General features: G+C 50.1%; 1 protein-coding gene across 5 annotated transcripts in view; it reads left to right on the top strand.

Annotated features, from left to right (window-relative positions):
• Window positions 1–17,605, top strand: part of LOC135245943 (dedicator of cytokinesis protein 4-like) — a 71,815-nt gene that overhangs the window by 32,686 nt on the left and 21,524 nt on the right. For all 5 annotated transcript variants that reach the window (XM_064319332.1, XM_064319329.1, XM_064319328.1 and 2 more), the window contains exons 9-22: window positions 1,991–2,072; window positions 2,409–2,469; window positions 3,924–4,056; window positions 4,694–4,782; window positions 6,410–6,535; window positions 8,307–8,431; window positions 8,605–8,767; window positions 9,477–9,583; window positions 13,307–13,460; window positions 14,006–14,103; window positions 14,191–14,274; window positions 14,587–14,687; window positions 15,589–15,670; window positions 16,280–16,450. In XM_064319332.1, the coding sequence (XP_064175402.1) occupies window positions 1,991–2,072; window positions 2,409–2,469; window positions 3,924–4,056; window positions 4,694–4,782; window positions 6,410–6,535; window positions 8,307–8,431; window positions 8,605–8,767; window positions 9,477–9,583; window positions 13,307–13,460; window positions 14,006–14,103; window positions 14,191–14,274; window positions 14,587–14,687; window positions 15,589–15,670; window positions 16,280–16,450 (1,576 nt within the window). The remainder of the gene's footprint in view (window positions 1–1,990; window positions 2,073–2,408; window positions 2,470–3,923; window positions 4,057–4,693; window positions 4,783–6,409; window positions 6,536–8,306; window positions 8,432–8,604; window positions 8,768–9,476; window positions 9,584–13,306; window positions 13,461–14,005; window positions 14,104–14,190; window positions 14,275–14,586; window positions 14,688–15,588; window positions 15,671–16,279; window positions 16,451–17,605) is intronic.

The raw sequence follows: 17,605 nt of genomic DNA, 5'->3' as shown, positions 1-17,605 counted from the left end.
TGCTGCTCTGTGCTGTAATTGGCTGGGATGCGGTGCTGCTCTGTGCTGTAATTGGCTGGGATGCAGTGCTGCTCTGTGCTGTAATTGGCTGGGATGCAGTGCTGCTCTGTGCTGTAATTGGCTGGGATGCAGTGCTGCTCTGTGCTGTAATTGGCTGGGATGCAGTGCTGCTCTGTGCTGTAATTGGCTGGGATGCGGTGCTGCTCTGTGCTGTAATTGGCTGGGATGCGGTGCTGCTCTGTGCCATAATTGGCTGGGATGCAGTGCTGCTCTGTGCTGTAATTGGCTGGGATGCAGTGCTGCTCTGTGCTGTAATTGGCTGGGATGCGGTGCTGCTCTGTGCTGTAATTGGCTGGGATGCAGTGCTGCTCTGTGCCATAATTGGCTGGGATGCAGTGCTGCTCTGTGCTGTAATTGGCTGGGATGCAGTGCTGCTCTGTGCTGTAATTGGCTGGGATGCAGTGCTGCTCTGTGCTGTAATTGGCTGGGATGCAGTGCTGCTCTGTGCTGTAATTGGCTGGGATGCGCACTCTGTGCCGTAATTGGCTGGGATGCTGCATGTCTCCTGGCAGCAGTCACACAGCTGAGCTTGATCTCAATGCTGTCACTTTTTGCTGGCAGGGTACAGTCATAGTTTCCACTGAGCTTTGATTTGTGGTCCTTGTTCTGCTTTTTTCCCCCTCTCAGACTGTGTGTGTGTGTGTGCGTGTGTGCGCGTGTGTGCGCGTGTGCGTGCGCGTGCGCGTGCGCGCGCGTGCGCGCGCGTGCGCGCGCGTGTCGTGCGTGCGTGCGTGCGTGCGTGCGCGCGTGCGTGTGTGCGTGCGCGCGCGCGTTTTTCTCCACTGAGGACCTGCTGCTGTCGCTTTGTCTCATGCTGTGATCTGCCTGTGCGATTGTGGCCAGGAGTGTGGGTTTTCGGTGACTGATCTCCCTCCCACCCTCCCTCCCCCGGCCAGGCGGTTGCAGGGGGCTGCTCCGTGCGCAGCAGGAGCTGCAGCCGGTCCTCCAGATTACCTTCATTTGGCTCATTTTTGAGCCAGTCCATCATGATAGCAGCATAAGAGAACAGAACATCCACACCATGCCCTCAGAGCTGTGCTAGTCCTGTGTAATCAGCCATTCACTCTGAGCAAATGCTGCTGGTCATGCAGTATAGGACCACATCATCAAATAATAGATATACTTTGCTGGTAATATGATATTGTGGACAGTCATACTTACTGAAGGTGAGGTCCTCATTGATCTCTGTAAGTGTCCCCCAGAGGGCTTGATGTGATTTTGGAAGTGCCCTGTCTGCCTCTTGTTATCCGTTTACATGGATCCCGGAGACTGGCGGTGTTCTACGCTGCATTATGCTGCAGTCATCTTATCTTGTTAACTGTGTTTTTAAAAGTGTTTTTTCACCCAAATGTGAAGGGGGGGGGGGGGGGTGGGGGTCTTACCGCAAAGATGTGCAGTCTAATGCGGTACTTGAACACCGGCATGAGTGGGAGGAAGACTTTTCACGAGCATGATGAAGAAAGCAGCATGCGCCCGCCCATTTGACCAACAGGGGTCGCTGGTGAGCGACGAGGCAGTCATCCCGGCCAGCTCATTCCCTCCCTCGCTTTGCTACACTGTGGCCTATAGCGTGTCTCTGCACGCCTGCCGTGACCCGTACCAGACTGTGGGACCCATCCACACGTTGGAACTGTGCCTTAGCAGGATGAGCCACACAGCGGCCCTCTACGCCTGTTTTGATAGGTGTCCAAGCAACTAGGGTGGTCAGATCAGTGTTATATTGTTTTTATGAAGTCAAGGTGTAATTGAATGTGTTGTGTTTTTATGTTAGTGTTTTGGTGAAAGTTATCGATGTGAAGAGGTACTATGTGGGTCTCTCTGTATATGAGGTGGCCTCTCTGTAAACGGGTAGGTGTGTGTGCGTGTGCGTGTGTATATGTGTGTGTGTCCTCAGTCCATTGCTCTTCATATCTTTCTCTTGTCTGTGCAGTGAAAGGTTCTTTGTGCGACTCAATAAACAAGGAGTGCCCAAATCTCCAGAGAAAACCGAGAGGCAGTGCACCCTTTTTATAGTGAGTATTCAGCTGCTGGGGAGAATGCATGCGCTCTACTATCCTCATTCATTCAGGAAACTCTCTCTCTTTCTGCCTCTCTCTCACTCCCTCTCTCCCTTCCTCCCCCCTCTCTCTCTGCCCTAACAGGTGAAATGAGGAACAATTTCTGTTTCGTTTTAATCATGATTTTTGTTCAGATGTGTTACTGTCATTATGCATATATCCATGGCTGCTTGGTAGCCCCCTGTTTGTACAAACACATTTGTTTTTCCACAGGCATCACAGTCAGCATATTCTGTGCAGAAAGCAATGATTATGGTTGAGTAACACACACACGTTTCTGTTTCTTTTTAGGACTTGGGGAGCAGTGATCTCCGAAAAGATGTATATATTGTAGTCCACATTGTAAGAATAGGTAAGATCTGAAATGTTGCCATCACCTGGCTTTATGAATGTTAATTTCTGGTAAAATATGTTTTTCCTCTGATGTATTTATTTGATTATTTGGTTTTATGTCCCTAATAATATTCTGTGTGTCAGGGTTTATTCAGACCAGTGAAAGGTTAGAGTGCAGCAGTTAGAATGTGGCAGTTGGAATCTGGCGGTTAGAGTGCAGTAGTTAGAATGTGGCAGTTAGAATCTGGTGGTTAGAGTGCAGTAGTTAGAATGTGGCAGTTAGAATCTGGCGGTTAGAGTGCAGTAGTTAGAATGTGGCAGTTAGAATCTGGTGGTTAGAGTGCAGTAGTTAGAATCTGGCGGTTAGAGTGCAGTAGTTAGAATGTGGCAGTTAGAATCTGGCGGGTAGAGTGCAGTAGTTAGAATGTGGCAGTTAGAATCTGGCGGGTAGAGTGCAGTAGTTAGAATGTGGCAGTTAGAATCTGGCGGGTAGAGTGCAGTAGTTAGAATCTGGCAGTTAGAGTGCAGTAGTTAGAATGTGGCAGTTAGAATATGGTGGTTAGAGTGCAGTAGTTAGAATGTAGCAGTTAGAATCTGGTGGTTAGAGTGCAGTAGTTAGAATGTGGCAGAGTGCAGTAGTTAGAATGTGGCGGTTAGAGTGCAGTAGTTAGAATGTGGCAGTTAGAATGTGGCAGTTAGAGTGCAGTAGTTAGAATGTAGCAGTTAGAATCTGGTGGTTAGAGTGCAGTAGTTAGAATCTGGCAGTTAGAGTGCAGTAGTTAGAATGTGGCAGTTAGAATCTGGCAGTTAGAGTGCAGTAGGTAGAATGTGGCAGTTAGAATCTGGTGGTTAGAGTGCAGTAGTTAGAATGTGGCAGTTAGAATCTGGTGGTTAGAGTGCAGTAGTTAGAATGTGGCAGTTAGAATCTGGCGGTTAGAGTGCAGTAGTTAGAATGTGGCAGTTAGAATCTGGTGGTTAGAGTGCAGTAGTTAGAATGTGGCAGTTAGAGTGCAGTAGTTAGAGTGTAGCAGTTAGAATCTGGCGGTTAGAGTGCAGTAGTTAGAATGTGGCAGTTAGAATCTGGTGGTTAGAGTGCAGTAGTTAGAATGTGGCAGTTAGAGTGCAGTAGTTAGAATGTGGCAGTTAGAGTGCAGTAGTTAGAATGTGGCAGTTAGAATCTGGCAGTTAGAGTGCAGTAGTTAGAATGTGGCAGTTAGAATCTGGCAGTTAGAGTGCAGTAGTTAGAATGTGGCAGTTAGAATCTGGCAGTTAGAGTGCAGTAGTTAGAATGTGGCAGTTAGAATCTGGCAGTTAGAGTGCAGTAGTTAGAATGTGGCAGTTGGAATCTGGCAGTTAGAGTGCAGTAGTTAGAATGTGGCAGTTAGAATCTGGCGGGTAGAGTGCAGTAGTTAGAATGTGGCAGTTGGAATCTGGCGGGTAGAGTGCGGCGGTTAGAATGTGGCGGTTTTTCAGGGCGCATGGGGGCGGGAGAGAAGAAGAACACGAGCAGCGTTCAGTACAGACGGCCCTTCGGCTGCGCAGTGCTCAGCATCGCCGACCTCCTCACTGCCGATTCCAAAGACGACCATCTGCTGAAGGTCTACTCGTGAGTCTGTGCAGGAGCCCTCACAAACATTACACTGCTCAACACTGCACACGTTCTGCAAGCCCACACACAAAGGCTGAGTAACTGCACAATTAGGCACTATAAAATACTGGTACAGAGACAGACTACAAACCAGCACATTCAACATGGAACTGACCTACATGGGAATAACATTCTGTGGCCCTGTCCAGTCTCTACACCAGTGCTGAGTTGCAGTCGTGTTAAGGATGTTTTTCACTGGCTCTGCAGTCACTGAACTCTCTACGGTTCAGTGTGTTTTTATCAATGAGTCAGTACCCATCCGTGTGACCTCTCTCACAGGCATGAACTAGATGTGCACAGTGCATTTCTGACGCTCTGCGCTGGTCACCGGATGCACTAGATGTGACTATTGACTTGACCCAGATGGGCTCTCAGATGTAAGGACAGGGTTGTCTAGGACACATGTGACCCCGCTTTCTCTCCCTGTGTCCTGACGCTGGCATCCATGATGCAAGAATTCAGGCTAAATACCCCCTAAATACCCCCCCTTCTCTTTTTACCCATCCTACAAATAAAGGAAATGTATTTAGGGTGTTAATTATGACATGTTCTGATGTGTCTGTGACCTCAGGTGTTACTTTCTCTTCTGTTGCAGCTGTAACACAGAGAGCGAATGGTATCAGGTGCATGAGAACATTATTCGGAAGATCAACTCCAGATACAACCTCTCAGGCTCCAACACTGGTAGGAATGCAGTGTGCATTTTTTAAATAGTTTCTGTAAAAAAAAGAAATGTGTACAAAGAGCAATAAAAATATATTAAATATCAGATATTAATAAATCCAAAAGAAGATAAACTATAAGGAGTACAGCAAACAAAAAAAAACATTTGAACACTGCCGACAGGACCGGAGAATGGTGTTTATTTCGTGATTTTCTGAAGGTAAATAAATGATGAGCCTACATTGGCCTCTGACATCATTCCTGTGATCTCAGTGAGAGCAAAGTGGTTATTTAGCCCTCTCAGGACGGAGAGGAGAGTCTGGCGCCGCTTTATTAAAACACACAGAGCGTTAGGACTCTGACATGCACATGCGCACAGGTGCACAAGCTTCAAATCCACACTTCAGAGCTTAGAATAGTGCTTCTGTTGTACCGCTGGCTTGTTGAGGGTGTACACCAGCAGTTTTTTGACACTGTAGATCGAGCAGGTCCTTAGCGTTGTGTATCAGTGAGCGTGTTTGTTCATGCTTGCTGACGTCATACCCGCCTGTTGGCGAAGCCGGTTTCTGAAGCTTGCGATGAATAGTGGGATTAGCGACGTCGGCTTGCTGCTGAATGTGCGTGCTCAGGCACTACAGACATGCTGGGGTCAGTGTCACTGTGTCACGGTCCTGCGTATTGGGCGGAAACTCTGTGTGACTGCTTTGGGTGCTGCAGCTCACGGGCACGCTCTCACGGGCACGCTCTCACGGGCACACTTAATGAGCGCCTCTCCACACGCGGTTGGTGGGAGGGGGCGGTGGGCGTCTGTGTGTGGGCGTCGTCATGAGCTTCGCTGGAAGTCGGCCTGGCTCACCTGCTGTTGGTTCGCCAGGAGCCTGTGGGGGGGGAGTGGGGGGTGGTTCATTCACTCCTCTGACAGGCCTATGACTCAGATGATGTAAAGGATGATGCTCTTGTTTGAACAGAGGGAAGAAAATGAAAGGCTATTCAGCTGGTGTGTGGTGTGACAGCAGAGCCGGTGGGCGTGTGGGTTGGGGGTGTTGGGGGGTGGGGGTGTTGAATGTGCGGTGAGGCTCGGCGCTGTGTGTTTAAGGTCAGGAAAGCGCTCGTCTGCGTGAGGGAGAGGCTGTGATCCTGAGTGATTCCGTGTTTGTAGCGTGTTCCAGTCCCCTTCCCGTGTTTGTAGCGTGTTCCAGTCCCCTTCCAGGGTACCCCGTGACGGGTTTGACTGCCCTCTTTGTTGATCTTTGGAGAGGGGGGGCGGGGGTGGTTGGTTGGTCAGTCACAGGGGTGAGCGGTGCATGGGGCATCCTGAGTGCTAATGTGCACAGCTGAAAGAGCCTGTTTGGGACACTGTGCCAGGGGATGCTGCTGTGTGCTTTTTCTGCCAGGGAACTGAGACTAAAAGAGCCCAATGACATCACAAGAACCCAATGAACCCTTCAGCACGGGTCACAGAAAAACATGAACTCTGCTGGAAAATTACCAGGACATTCCAATCAAACGGTCCTGCAGAAAAGATCTGTACGGGTGGAGAAATGAAGTGTCTGTGTGTGTGTTTGTGTGTGTGTCTGTGTGTCTGTGTGTCTGTGTGTGTGTGTGTGTGTGTGTGTGTGTCTGTGCATGTGTGTGTGTTTTTCCGCAGGCCTTGCTGTCTCTCTGCAGCTCCTGCACGGGGACATAGACCAGATTCGGAGGGAGTACATGGTGCTGTTCACCCGCGGCGTGTCCATCACGAGGAAACTGGGCTTCTCTGATGTCATAATGCCAGGTGAGTGTGTGTGTGTGTCCCTCACCTGCCCCCCCCTCCAGTGTGTGTACAGCACGGTCACTCCTCTATAATGGAGCCCCCAGTCTCAGTCAGGCCTGTGGATTTCAGTCTGTGTAAAAGGGGAGGTACTCTGTGTCAGGGCTCAGAGGTTCTGTGGTGAGGCTCCTGTAAGGAGGCTTTGCACATGATGGTCACAGTGACTGCAGGATTATTTTCCACTCTTGCTTTTTGTGTTTCTTATATTTTTTAAGCTTTCAGTGCGTCTGCAGTGTACTGGATGTGCCTATTCCCTCCTGTTCGGAGCTGCAGGTTCTAAGCCGCATCCCCAGGCCCTGTGCCAAATTGGCTTTTTTTTTTTTTTAACCCTCCAAGGTTTTACAGTCACGAGTATGTGATCAGAATGTTCTTAACTGAGCATTCTAATGCTGATGTCACAATCACTAGCTGGCAGTTGGAAGCAGTGGAGTTCTAGAACACCGTTTAGAACTCTGAACGGCAGGCCTCTGTTCTGTGGTTAGGCCCCTCAGCCTCTGGGCTGGCTGAGACAGCAGACCTGTGCATTGTTGTGGCTTCATTGTGCTGCCGCTCAGTGCTCTATTTATAAAGCACAGCTGGCCCGTTTCCTGTGCGCAGGCCAGAGACCCTGTCAGCGTGCTAACCGCGTGCTAACCGCGTGCTAACAGCCTGCTAACATCCTGAGCCCTCGTTTCCTCTGCCTGGACTCACGGCGAGGTGCAGGCTGCAGAACGCACCGTCGTCCTCTCCATGTTGACTTAGCCGTCGGACGGGAAATTCTTTGTGTGTGAGACGGCAGCGTTCTCAGGACACCAGAGTTCCTGTGTGGGGCTCACAGCTATCCCGTGGTTGGTAAAGGGGTTCGCTGTGAGTGCTGGCTGAGCTCCATTGCCTGTGTGTGTGTGTGTGTGTGTGTGTGTGTGTGTGTGTGTGTGTGGGATTGGCATAGACTGTCTGACACACTGAGATCCCTCTCTCACCAATGTAAGAAGGGAAACTAAAACAACCGTCACATCCCAACTGAACAAAAAAAAATCCACCCATCTCTAAGGAACAATAAAGCCAACTATGATCTCTGCCTGTCAGCAGAACTGTAACTGCCACCTGTCAGCAGACCTATAAACTCCACCCTTCTCTCAGCGATAATGAACTCCAACCATCAGCCCAACTGTAACCTCCATCTGTCAACAGAACTATTACGGAACTTCTGCCCCTCAGCAGAACTCTAAATCCCGCCCCTTAACAGAATGCTGAACTCCACACATCAGCACAAGCATAAACTGCACACCTCAGCGGAAGCTTAAGCTCCGCCCATCGTCGTAATTATAAACCCCGCCCATCAGCGCGTGGCGGACGAGCGGGCTGAACTGGGCGAGAGGCTGTCCTCACGCAGGATGAGCCTCTCAGCAGTGTGCGGTCTGCAGACGGCCCCTGTAATTATTACCAAACACGAGACGGCTCGGGCCCACCACTGTGATAATGCCAGCGTGTCACAGTCCCGCAGGGGCGTGGGCCGGATTTCGGCTGGGCTCATTAATAAAATCATTAATTATTCATTCCATTCAGCGTGCAGATGCATAATTAATTATTTACATGGTTGGACTGCTCTGTGTGACCAACCGTCAGGAGACGAGCAGTTTGGGTCAGAATTACTGTGCAAACGGTGAGCCATGTGTGTCTCTCTTTCTCCCTCTCTCTCTCTCTCTCCTACTCTCCCTCACTCCCTCCCCTTCCTCTCTCTCTCTCTCTCCAACAGGTGAAATGCGGAATGATCTGTACATCACCCTGGAAAGAGGAGAGTTTGAGAAGGGTGGGAAGACTGTGGCCAGAAATGTGGAGGTTGCCGTGTACGTGCTGGACGCTGACGGCCAGATCCTCAAGGTGAAAAATACTCGCATCACAACACAACTCATCTCAACATCCATCGCCTGTGTAATTTGCACACAACAGAAATTTAGCATGCTTTAAATATTGAGGCTTTAAAATATACTGTATTTCACTGCTGTAAAGAATGTTGTCATTACATCATCACCCACCTCTCCCCCCTCCTGCAGAACTATGTCTCAGCGGGTTCTGGGGAACCGGGGGGCGACCAGTTCCACTCCTTTGTGCTGTACCACAACAACAGCCCGAGGTGGGCGGAGCAAATCAAGCTGCCCATCCCCGTGGACACGTTCCGAGGGTCACATGTTCGCTTCGAGTTCCGCCACTGCTCCAGTAATCACCATCTCTCTCCCTCTCCCTCTCTCTCTATCCTTTCCTATGTCTCTCTCTCCATCTCCCTCTCTCTCTCTCTCTCTCTCTCTCCCATTCCCTGCCTTCCTGTCTATCTCTCTCTCTCTCTCTCTCTCTTCCCATCTCTCTCTCCCTCTCTCTCTGTTCCTGTGCTGTGCTATCACTCAGAAGTGCTCAGCAGGTGTTGCCTGTGTCCCACAGGGGGGTTGTCTCTCTGGTTATTGGTGGCAGTTGTGCTGTAATGCTCTAACCCAGCAGGGACTGCATGCCTGTAATGGCTGTCTAATTTGGGCACACGCTGCTCTAAACGAGTGCTGATAAGACCCAAATATTAACATCCTGTCCTGCCCCGTCTGCCGTGGGCGGCGCTGAGGGAGGGGGAAAGAGATGAAGGGGGGGGAGGGGGAGGATGATGAAGGGGAGGGAGATGAGGAGGGGAGGGGATGAGGGGGAGTGATGAGGGTGAGGGTGATGAGGGGGAGAGGTGAGTGAGGGGTGAGGTGGTGATGAGGTGAGTGAGGGTGATGAGGGGAGGGTGATGAGGGGGAGGTGGGTGAGGGTGATGAGGGGAGGGTGATGAGGGGGGCTCTCAGGGGTCTCTGATTTTGAGCATGACCGCTGGCGTCCCATAACAGGATCAGTAAAGAGGCGCGGGGCGCTGTTGACCCTCTGTAACACGTCTCTGTTGCAGCGAAAGAGAGGGGCGAGAAGAAGCTTTTCGGCTTTTCCTTTGCGCCCCTGATGCAGGAGGACGGGCGCACGCTGCCCGATGGAACCCACGAGCTCATCGTGCACAAGGTACAGCGCTGCAGCAGTGCACCAGATACATATACCACATATACCACTCTGCATACTGCACCAGATACATATACCACATATACCACTCTGTCATACTGCACCAGATACATATACCACATATACCACTCTGCATACTGCACCAGATACATATACCACATATACCACTCTGTCATACTGCACCAGATACATATACCACTTATACCACACTGTCATACTGCACCAGATACATATACCACATATACCACACTGTCATACTGCACCAGATACATATACCACATATACCACACTGTCATACTGCACCAGATACATATACCACATATACCACTCTGCATACTGCACCAGATACATATACCACATATACCACTCTGCATACTGCACCAGATACATATACCACATATACCACTCTGCATACTGCACCAGATACATATACCACATATACCACTCTGTCATACTGCACCAGATACATATACCACATATACCACTCTGTATACTGCACCAGATATATATACCACATATACCACTCTGTCATACTGCACCAGATATATATACCACATATACCACTCTGTATACTGCACCAGATATATATACCACATATACCACTCTGTCATACTGCACCAGATACATATTCCACATATACCACTCTGTCATACTGCACCAGATACATATACCACTCTGTCATACTGCACCAGATACATATACCACATATACCACTCTGTCATACTGCACCAGATATATATACCACATATACCACTCTGTATACTGCACCAGATATATATACCACATATACCACTCTGTCATACTGCACCAGATACATATTCCACATATACCACTCTGTCATACTGCACCAGATACATATTCCACATATACCACTCTGTCATACTGCACCAGATACATATACCACATATACCACTCTGCATACTGCACCAGATATATATACCACATATACCACTCTGTATACTGCACCAGATATATATACCACATATACCACTCTGTATACTGCACCAGATATATATACCACATATACCACTCTGCATACTGCACCAGATATATATACCACATATACCACTCTGCATACTGCACCAGATATATATACCACATATACCACTCTGTATACTGCACCAGATATATATACCACATATACCACTCTGTATACTGCACCAGATATATATACCACATATACCACTCTGCATACTGCACCAGATATATATACCACATATACCACTCTGCATACTGCACCAGATATATATACCACATATACCACTCTGCATACTGCACCAGATATATATACCACATATACCACTCTGCATACTGCACCAGATATATATACCACATATACCACTCTGCATACTGCACCAGATATATATACCACATATACCACTCTGCATACTGCACCAGATATATATACCACATATACCACTCTGTATACTGCACCAGATATATATACCACATATACCACACTGTGTAGTGCACCCTATGTGTATGCCACATATACCACTCTGTCATACTGCTGTGAACCACATTGTTATATACCGCACTCACACTGGAGTTTTCACATGAAAAACAGGCCCAGACCATTATTCCTCCTCCACCAAACTTTACAGTTGGCGCTACTCAAGCCAGTACAGTTGGCGCTTTGCATTCCGCCAAACCCAGATTGGTCTGTCGGACTGCCAGACAGGAGCGCGATTCATCATTCCAGAGAACCCGTCTCCACTGCTCCAGAGTCCAGTGGCTGTGTGCTTAGCTTTCGCAGGGAAGAAATGTGGGAAAACTGACTAGTTGGAAATGTGACGTCCTATGACAGAGCCGCTGAGCTCTTCAGTGCAGCCCACGCTACTCCCAGTGCTCGTCTGTGGAGGTTGCACGGCTGTGCGCTTCATTTCATGCACCTGTTAGCAGTGGGTGTGGCTTCAATGGCGGAAACCACTCATTAGAAGGGGTGTCCGCATACTTTTGGAAATGTGCTGTATGTTCAGTGCTGCTGCCCGCATTGGTCAACGTGGTGGTCCTCATTCAACAGGCTAATAAAGACATTTCCGCTGTCCACTTCCTGTGTCCCCCTCTACCCCAAACCTCTCCTTTCTGCACATAACAGTTACTGTATCAGTCCCTGATCCCCCCAAGACAAACTGCAGGAGGGCTGTGTGTGCGTGTAGCTGCTGCTATAACAGCACAGCGGTCCTGAGAGAGAAAAGCGCTGCTCTTCAGAGTTTTAAAAACACGCTGCCTGCAGTACTGGGGTGCACTGTAATGTGCTGCTGTGATTTAGGGGTCCCCTCGCACTGCGTTCATCCTGAGCTAACCGCCTCTTACGCTTCTGGATTACGCGTAATCCGCAAATAAATCTGGGAACCGAGCGTTCTTAATTGATGGAAAGAGTCCAGCGTTTCCAGCGGAAGCATAAAAAAATAATGACAGCGCTGCAGTTTTAAGGAGCTGAGAAATGTTTAAATCTGTTAAATTAGTCTGACCTAATTCTGCACTTAGAAAACTAGGGCAGCTGCGCATTCAGGACCTGCGCTGGGGATGGCTTAGAGCCAGGAAGTGTTCAGGGGAACAGAGCGGTGTTTGAATACCAAACTTACTGAGCGGTATTTCTGGTGTCGTGACTGAAATGTGTGAGTTTGGGCTGTTTTTTATTTTTCTAAAGCATGTGGATGATTTGGGGACATTCATTGTTCCTCCCGAGGAGGGTCCACTGCACTGCTCCATACGATGGAAATTTCACGTCTTGTTTTTCTAACTTTCCCCGGCCAGGGTTGTGGGGGTGGGTGTTAGAGAGAGAGAGGGAGGGCAGCTGGTGTTAAGCAGCTCGCGGTGAGACTTTCTGAAGCTGGTTTCCCTTGTGCTGGGCTGCAGAAACACCCCTTGGAGGATATTGGTGCTGTGAAAGAACTGATAATTTGTTTTAATGGGAGTTCGAGTGGCCATTTCTTATCCCTGTTTTTCTCTCCTACTCGATTCCACTCAGTGCAAATGGCATGCCATATAAATACATATTGCCCTTGGAGCAAGTACTGTGAAACTGCAATTAATTAGTAGTAATAATTAGTCATAATAATTGCAGTATATTGATGATTTATTTTTCTCTTTCTCCCTCTCTCACTCCTTCCGTCTCCCTCTCTCTCCAACTCTCCCTCTCCCCCCTCCCAATCTCTCTCCCCTCTCTCTCTCCTTCCCTCCCTCTCTCCCTCTCCCCCTCCCAATCTTTTCTCTCTCCTCCCTCCCCCTCTCTCTCTCTCTCCCTCCCACATCTTTTCTCTCTCTCTCTCCTCCCATCTCTCTCTCCCTCCCTCCCCTTCTCTCTCCCTCCCTCTCTCTCTCCCTCCCTCCCTCCTCCCTCCCCCTCTCTCCCTCCCTCCTCCCTCCCTCCCTCCCTCTCTCTCTCTCTCTCCTCTCCTCTCTCCCTCCTCCCTCCCTCTCTCTCTCTCCCTCCCTCTCCCTCTCCCTCCCTCCCCCCTCCCTCTCTCTCTCTCTCTCCCTCCCTTCTCTCTCTCTCCCTTCCCTCCCTCCCTCCTCTCTCTCCCTCCCCTCCCTCCCTCCCTCTCTCCTCCCCCTCCCTCCCTCTCTCCCCTCTCTCCCTCCCATCTCTCTCTCTCTCTCCTCTCCCTCCCTCCTCTCTCTCCTCCTCCTCTCTCTCCCCCTCTCTCTCTCTTTCCCTCCCTCCCTCTCCCCCTCCCTCTCTCTCTCTCCCTCCGTCCTTCCCTCCCTCCTCTCTCTCAGTGTGAAGAGAGTGCTGTTCTCCATGACCCCGCGCGCTACCTCAAGCTTCAGTTCTCCAAAGGGAGTCTCCCAGGAAACAGTCAAGCTGCGCGAAGCGGCAAGGAGTCCTTCTGGGTCACGTCTTTCCTCTGCTCCACCAAGCTGACTCAGAACGGTGGGCCCCCCGCTGCTCAATGAGCCCCACGACGCGCTCTGTACCCCCCCCCCCAACCTGCGCTGTCCTGCCATTATTAAAAACTAACACGTCCAGAGACAGCACAGGAAAACCAGCACAGGATAGCTAATGCACACTGTGCTCTTACACAGCTCATGTGCTAGTGATCTTGCAGCCCTCATGTACCTGCTGGGCTGCAGTGTGGTATAATGAGCAAGGAGTTGGTCTTGTAACCTAAATGTCACAGGTTTGGTAGGACACTGCCGTTGTACCCTTGTGCAAGGTACTTAACCTGCATTGCTTCAGTACATATCCAGCTGTATAAATAGTAAAAATGTAAAAAGTTGTGTAAGTCGCTCTGCATAAGAGCGTCTGCTAAATGCCTGTAATGTAATGATGTGTTAGCTACCTTATAACGCATGTGGCTAACCTGTCAGGTAATGTTAGTGGTAAATCTGCATGAGGAACCTCCTGCTGGTGTTGGGTGGTGGGTGGTGGTGGGGATCCAGTGCTGGTGTTTGATGGGGTCTGGTTTCGTTGGGCAGGTGACATGCTGGACCTGCTGAAATGGAGAGCTCACCCAGAGCGGATAAACGACAGCCTGACCAAGCTGAAGGAGATCGACGGCTCCGAGATCGTCAAGGTAGAGGCGCCGCCCGGCAACGCACACACTCTGTTTGTCGATTTCACTCAAATTTCATTTTTAAAAAATTCTTTCCTTCCCCTGCAGTTTCTGCAGGACACCCTGGACACGCTGTTTGGCATCCTGGACGAGAATGCCCAAAGACACGGGCTGAAGGTGTTCGACTGCCTGGTGGGTCCTGTGGGGTTTCTCCCACCGTGTTTGGGGACAGCTGTGGGGCGGGGGTGGGCTTTAATCAGACTGGGCGGGGGCTGGCTGAAGGGGGCGTGTGGAAACACTCGTTGTTTGTGTAAAGGTGGGGGTGTGGGCGTGACCTGGAGACCTGTTTGGGATACAAATGGGCACTGAAAATACTGACTGCGTGGGATATTGTAATATTGTAATAAAGTGTATTGCTTTCTCTGCATTCCAGATAAGGGGCAATGCGTATGCATTTTCAACTTAACTTACCATTCACCTGATCACCCCCCTCCCCCCCTCCAGGTTCACATTATAAACCTGCTGCAGGACAGCAAGTTCCAGCATTTCAAACCCGTCATGGACACCTACATCGAGAGCCACTTCTCTGGGGCGCTGTCTTACAGGTGCGTTAAATAAGAAGCTCACTTTGCTTTGTGGCGGGACGGTGGTAAAGTGGTGCGGTCTGAACTGCTCTTCTGCGGGGGCTTGCGATATCAATCCGGCCTTGTTAAATTGTGACCGTTGCAGCTGCTGTCGATGTCCTCTTTTTCCAGTGTGGATTTTTCGGCTGGCTCATTAAATCCAAACCGCTCAGCTGTGACTGTAATAACTCCGCTGAGGTTGTTCCTGCTCTTCGCCTCTCCGTTGAAAACCCAATTTAAATGTGTGCCTGTCTGTGCCCTTAACTGGTTATTCTTTCTCAGTACATTTGTTTTCATTGGGATTTTGAAACGAGTCCCAGATTTCAGTACGAAATGTATGCCTGGAATAAATATTACGCTGTCTTTTGATTCTCTCTCTCGTTCCCCGTGTCGCACCTCTGCCGGAATATATAATATCAGTAAGACACACACACGCATACATATATATATGAATGTTTGTAAGTAGCTGAGTGTAGCGCTGGCACAGCGGGGGGGATGGGGGGGTGGGGGGCGTCCGATTTCAGAATCTGATCTCCACAAAAGCCGCGCGTTTTGGTGAAAAATGCAGTCCTGCCTCACCACAGGCCCCGGCTCTTCCATTTGGACTGCGGTGTTTTAATGAAGGTCCACTGCTGCATTCTGGGAAGAGAGCTGTGCAGGAGCGATGCAGGGTGTGCCTGAGCACTGATGCTAATGGGGATAAATGTTTCTCATTAGACTTTAGACAAAAATAACGGGAGTTATTGGTTTGTCTTCTGCCTGAGAAATGCTACTGCATATTGTGTAGCACAGCTGATCCCTGAGGACAGGGGAGTCAGACACACACACACACACACACACACACACACACGGCTCATTCTTGGCCACTGTGGCTGTGTTGCAGGGATCTCCTCAAGGTCCTGAAGTGGTACATGGACCGCATCGTGGACGCAGAGCATCAGGGCCACATCCAGCAAGTGCTCAAGGTGAGAGACAGACACAGCTCCTGTGTTACCTGCACAGTTACGCGCGCATACTCACACTCACACACACACACACACACACACACACACACACACACACACACACACACACACACACACGCGCACACACACACACACGCACACACACACACACAGGCACGTATCCCCGCACACCCCCTATATTCTCAGAGTCTCTGACTCAGTGTCTGCATGATCTCGTTTCTCTTTCCCAACATTTGCGGATATTAAATTTTAATCAGTGAGACGACCGGCCTGGGGCTGCCTGCTTTATCACAGAGCACGTTACTCTCTAATAGTTTGTACGCTGGTGATAATGTAGAAACTAATGTGTTTAGTTGTTTTCATTTGGGGTTCTCCCTCCCTCCCTCACTGATGCTGTCTCACTGGTGAGACCCCCGGCCTCTCTGTGCCTTTGTGTTTGTTTACCTCACCTGTTTTTTAATCATCACTGTGCATCTCTCCCTCCCTCCTTCTCTCTCTCTCTCTCTCTCCCTCTCCCTCTCCCTCTTCCTCTTCCTCCCTCTCTCGGTCTCTCTCTCTCTCTCTGCTCTCTCTCTCCCCCTCCTCCCTCTCTCCCCCTCCCTCTCCCAGGCCTCGGAGTACATCTTCAGATACATCGTCCAGTCCCGCCGGCTGTTTGCCCGCGCCACGGGCGGCCAGAACCAGGAGGAGTTCCGCTGCTGCGTGCACGAGCTCTTCATGTCCGTCCGCTTCTTCCTGTCTCAGGAGAGCAAAGGCACCAGCCCCGTGTCTCACACGCAGGTGACTGCAGCACTGCGTCTGCGCAGGCAGCGAAACGCAGGCCTCCACGGCCAACAGGAACATAAAGCACTAAACACTGACTGCAGAAAACACTGACACAGGCTACAAAAATACTGACACAGGCAGCAAAAACACTAACACAGGCAACAAAAACACTGACACAGGCAACAAAAACACTGACACAGGCAACAAAAACACTAACACAGGCAACAAAAACACTGACACAGGCAACAAAAACACTGACACAGGCAACAAAAATACTGACACAGGCAGCAAAAACACTAACACAGGCAACAAAAACACTGACACAGGCTACAAAAATACTGACACAGGCAGCAAAAACACTAACACAGGCAACAAAAACACTGACACAGGCAACAAAAACACTGACACAGGCAACAAAAATACTGACACAGGCAGCAAAAACACTAACACAGGCAACAAAAACACTGACACAGGCAACAAAAACACTGACACAGGCAACAAAAACACTGACACAGGCAACAAAAACATGAACACCGGGAACAAAAACCGCCACACTGATAAAGATGCCAGCACAGACCATGTGAAATGGCAGCACAGACCGTGTGAAATGGCAGCACAGACGGCGGTAGACAGCAGTGCAGTCTGGCGGTGCGAGTGGGGGGGGGGGGGGCAGTGTGAGGCCGGGACTGGTGCGCTGATTAAGTTGGAAACGCTTTAATGAGATAAATAATCGCGCGGCTAATTCAGGCTGCCTGCTCTCAGGGCTCGGCTCGTGTGGAAAATGCCATCCTCTCTGCTAGGCCACGGCCGCGAGAAAGACGCGTTTGTAGAGCGCAGCTGAGGGGTTGCAAAGCATTCTGGGAAAATATTTGTCTGGAGTACCGAGAGGGCTGGAGTTAAATGCCATCGGGCCGGAGGGGGAGACCCCTGATCCCTCCCAGCGCCGCGTTCCTTAGGAAGGCTTTTCGCTGGATTCCTTCGGTGAAGCCCAGAGATGCTGGTTGTGATTCAGGGCTGAGTGCGGGGTGGGGCGGGGCGGCGGGGTGGAGCCACGGGTTTCTATTAGCGACGGGCGTGGAGAGCCGCGCGATGACTGCGGGCCATTCTGCTGCTCTCTGTGTCTCAGAGCTCAGTCAGGGCCATTGTGACGCCGCTCACGCTTCTGTGGGG

Source organism: Anguilla rostrata, chromosome 19 (assembly GCF_018555375.3).
Source record: "Anguilla rostrata isolate EN2019 chromosome 19, ASM1855537v3, whole genome shotgun sequence".
In the NCBI taxonomy this organism is placed as follows: domain Eukaryota; kingdom Metazoa; phylum Chordata; class Actinopteri; order Anguilliformes; family Anguillidae; genus Anguilla; species Anguilla rostrata.
The sequence above is the reverse complement of the archived record's forward strand: the minus strand, read 5'-3'. Positions and strand labels throughout refer to the sequence as shown.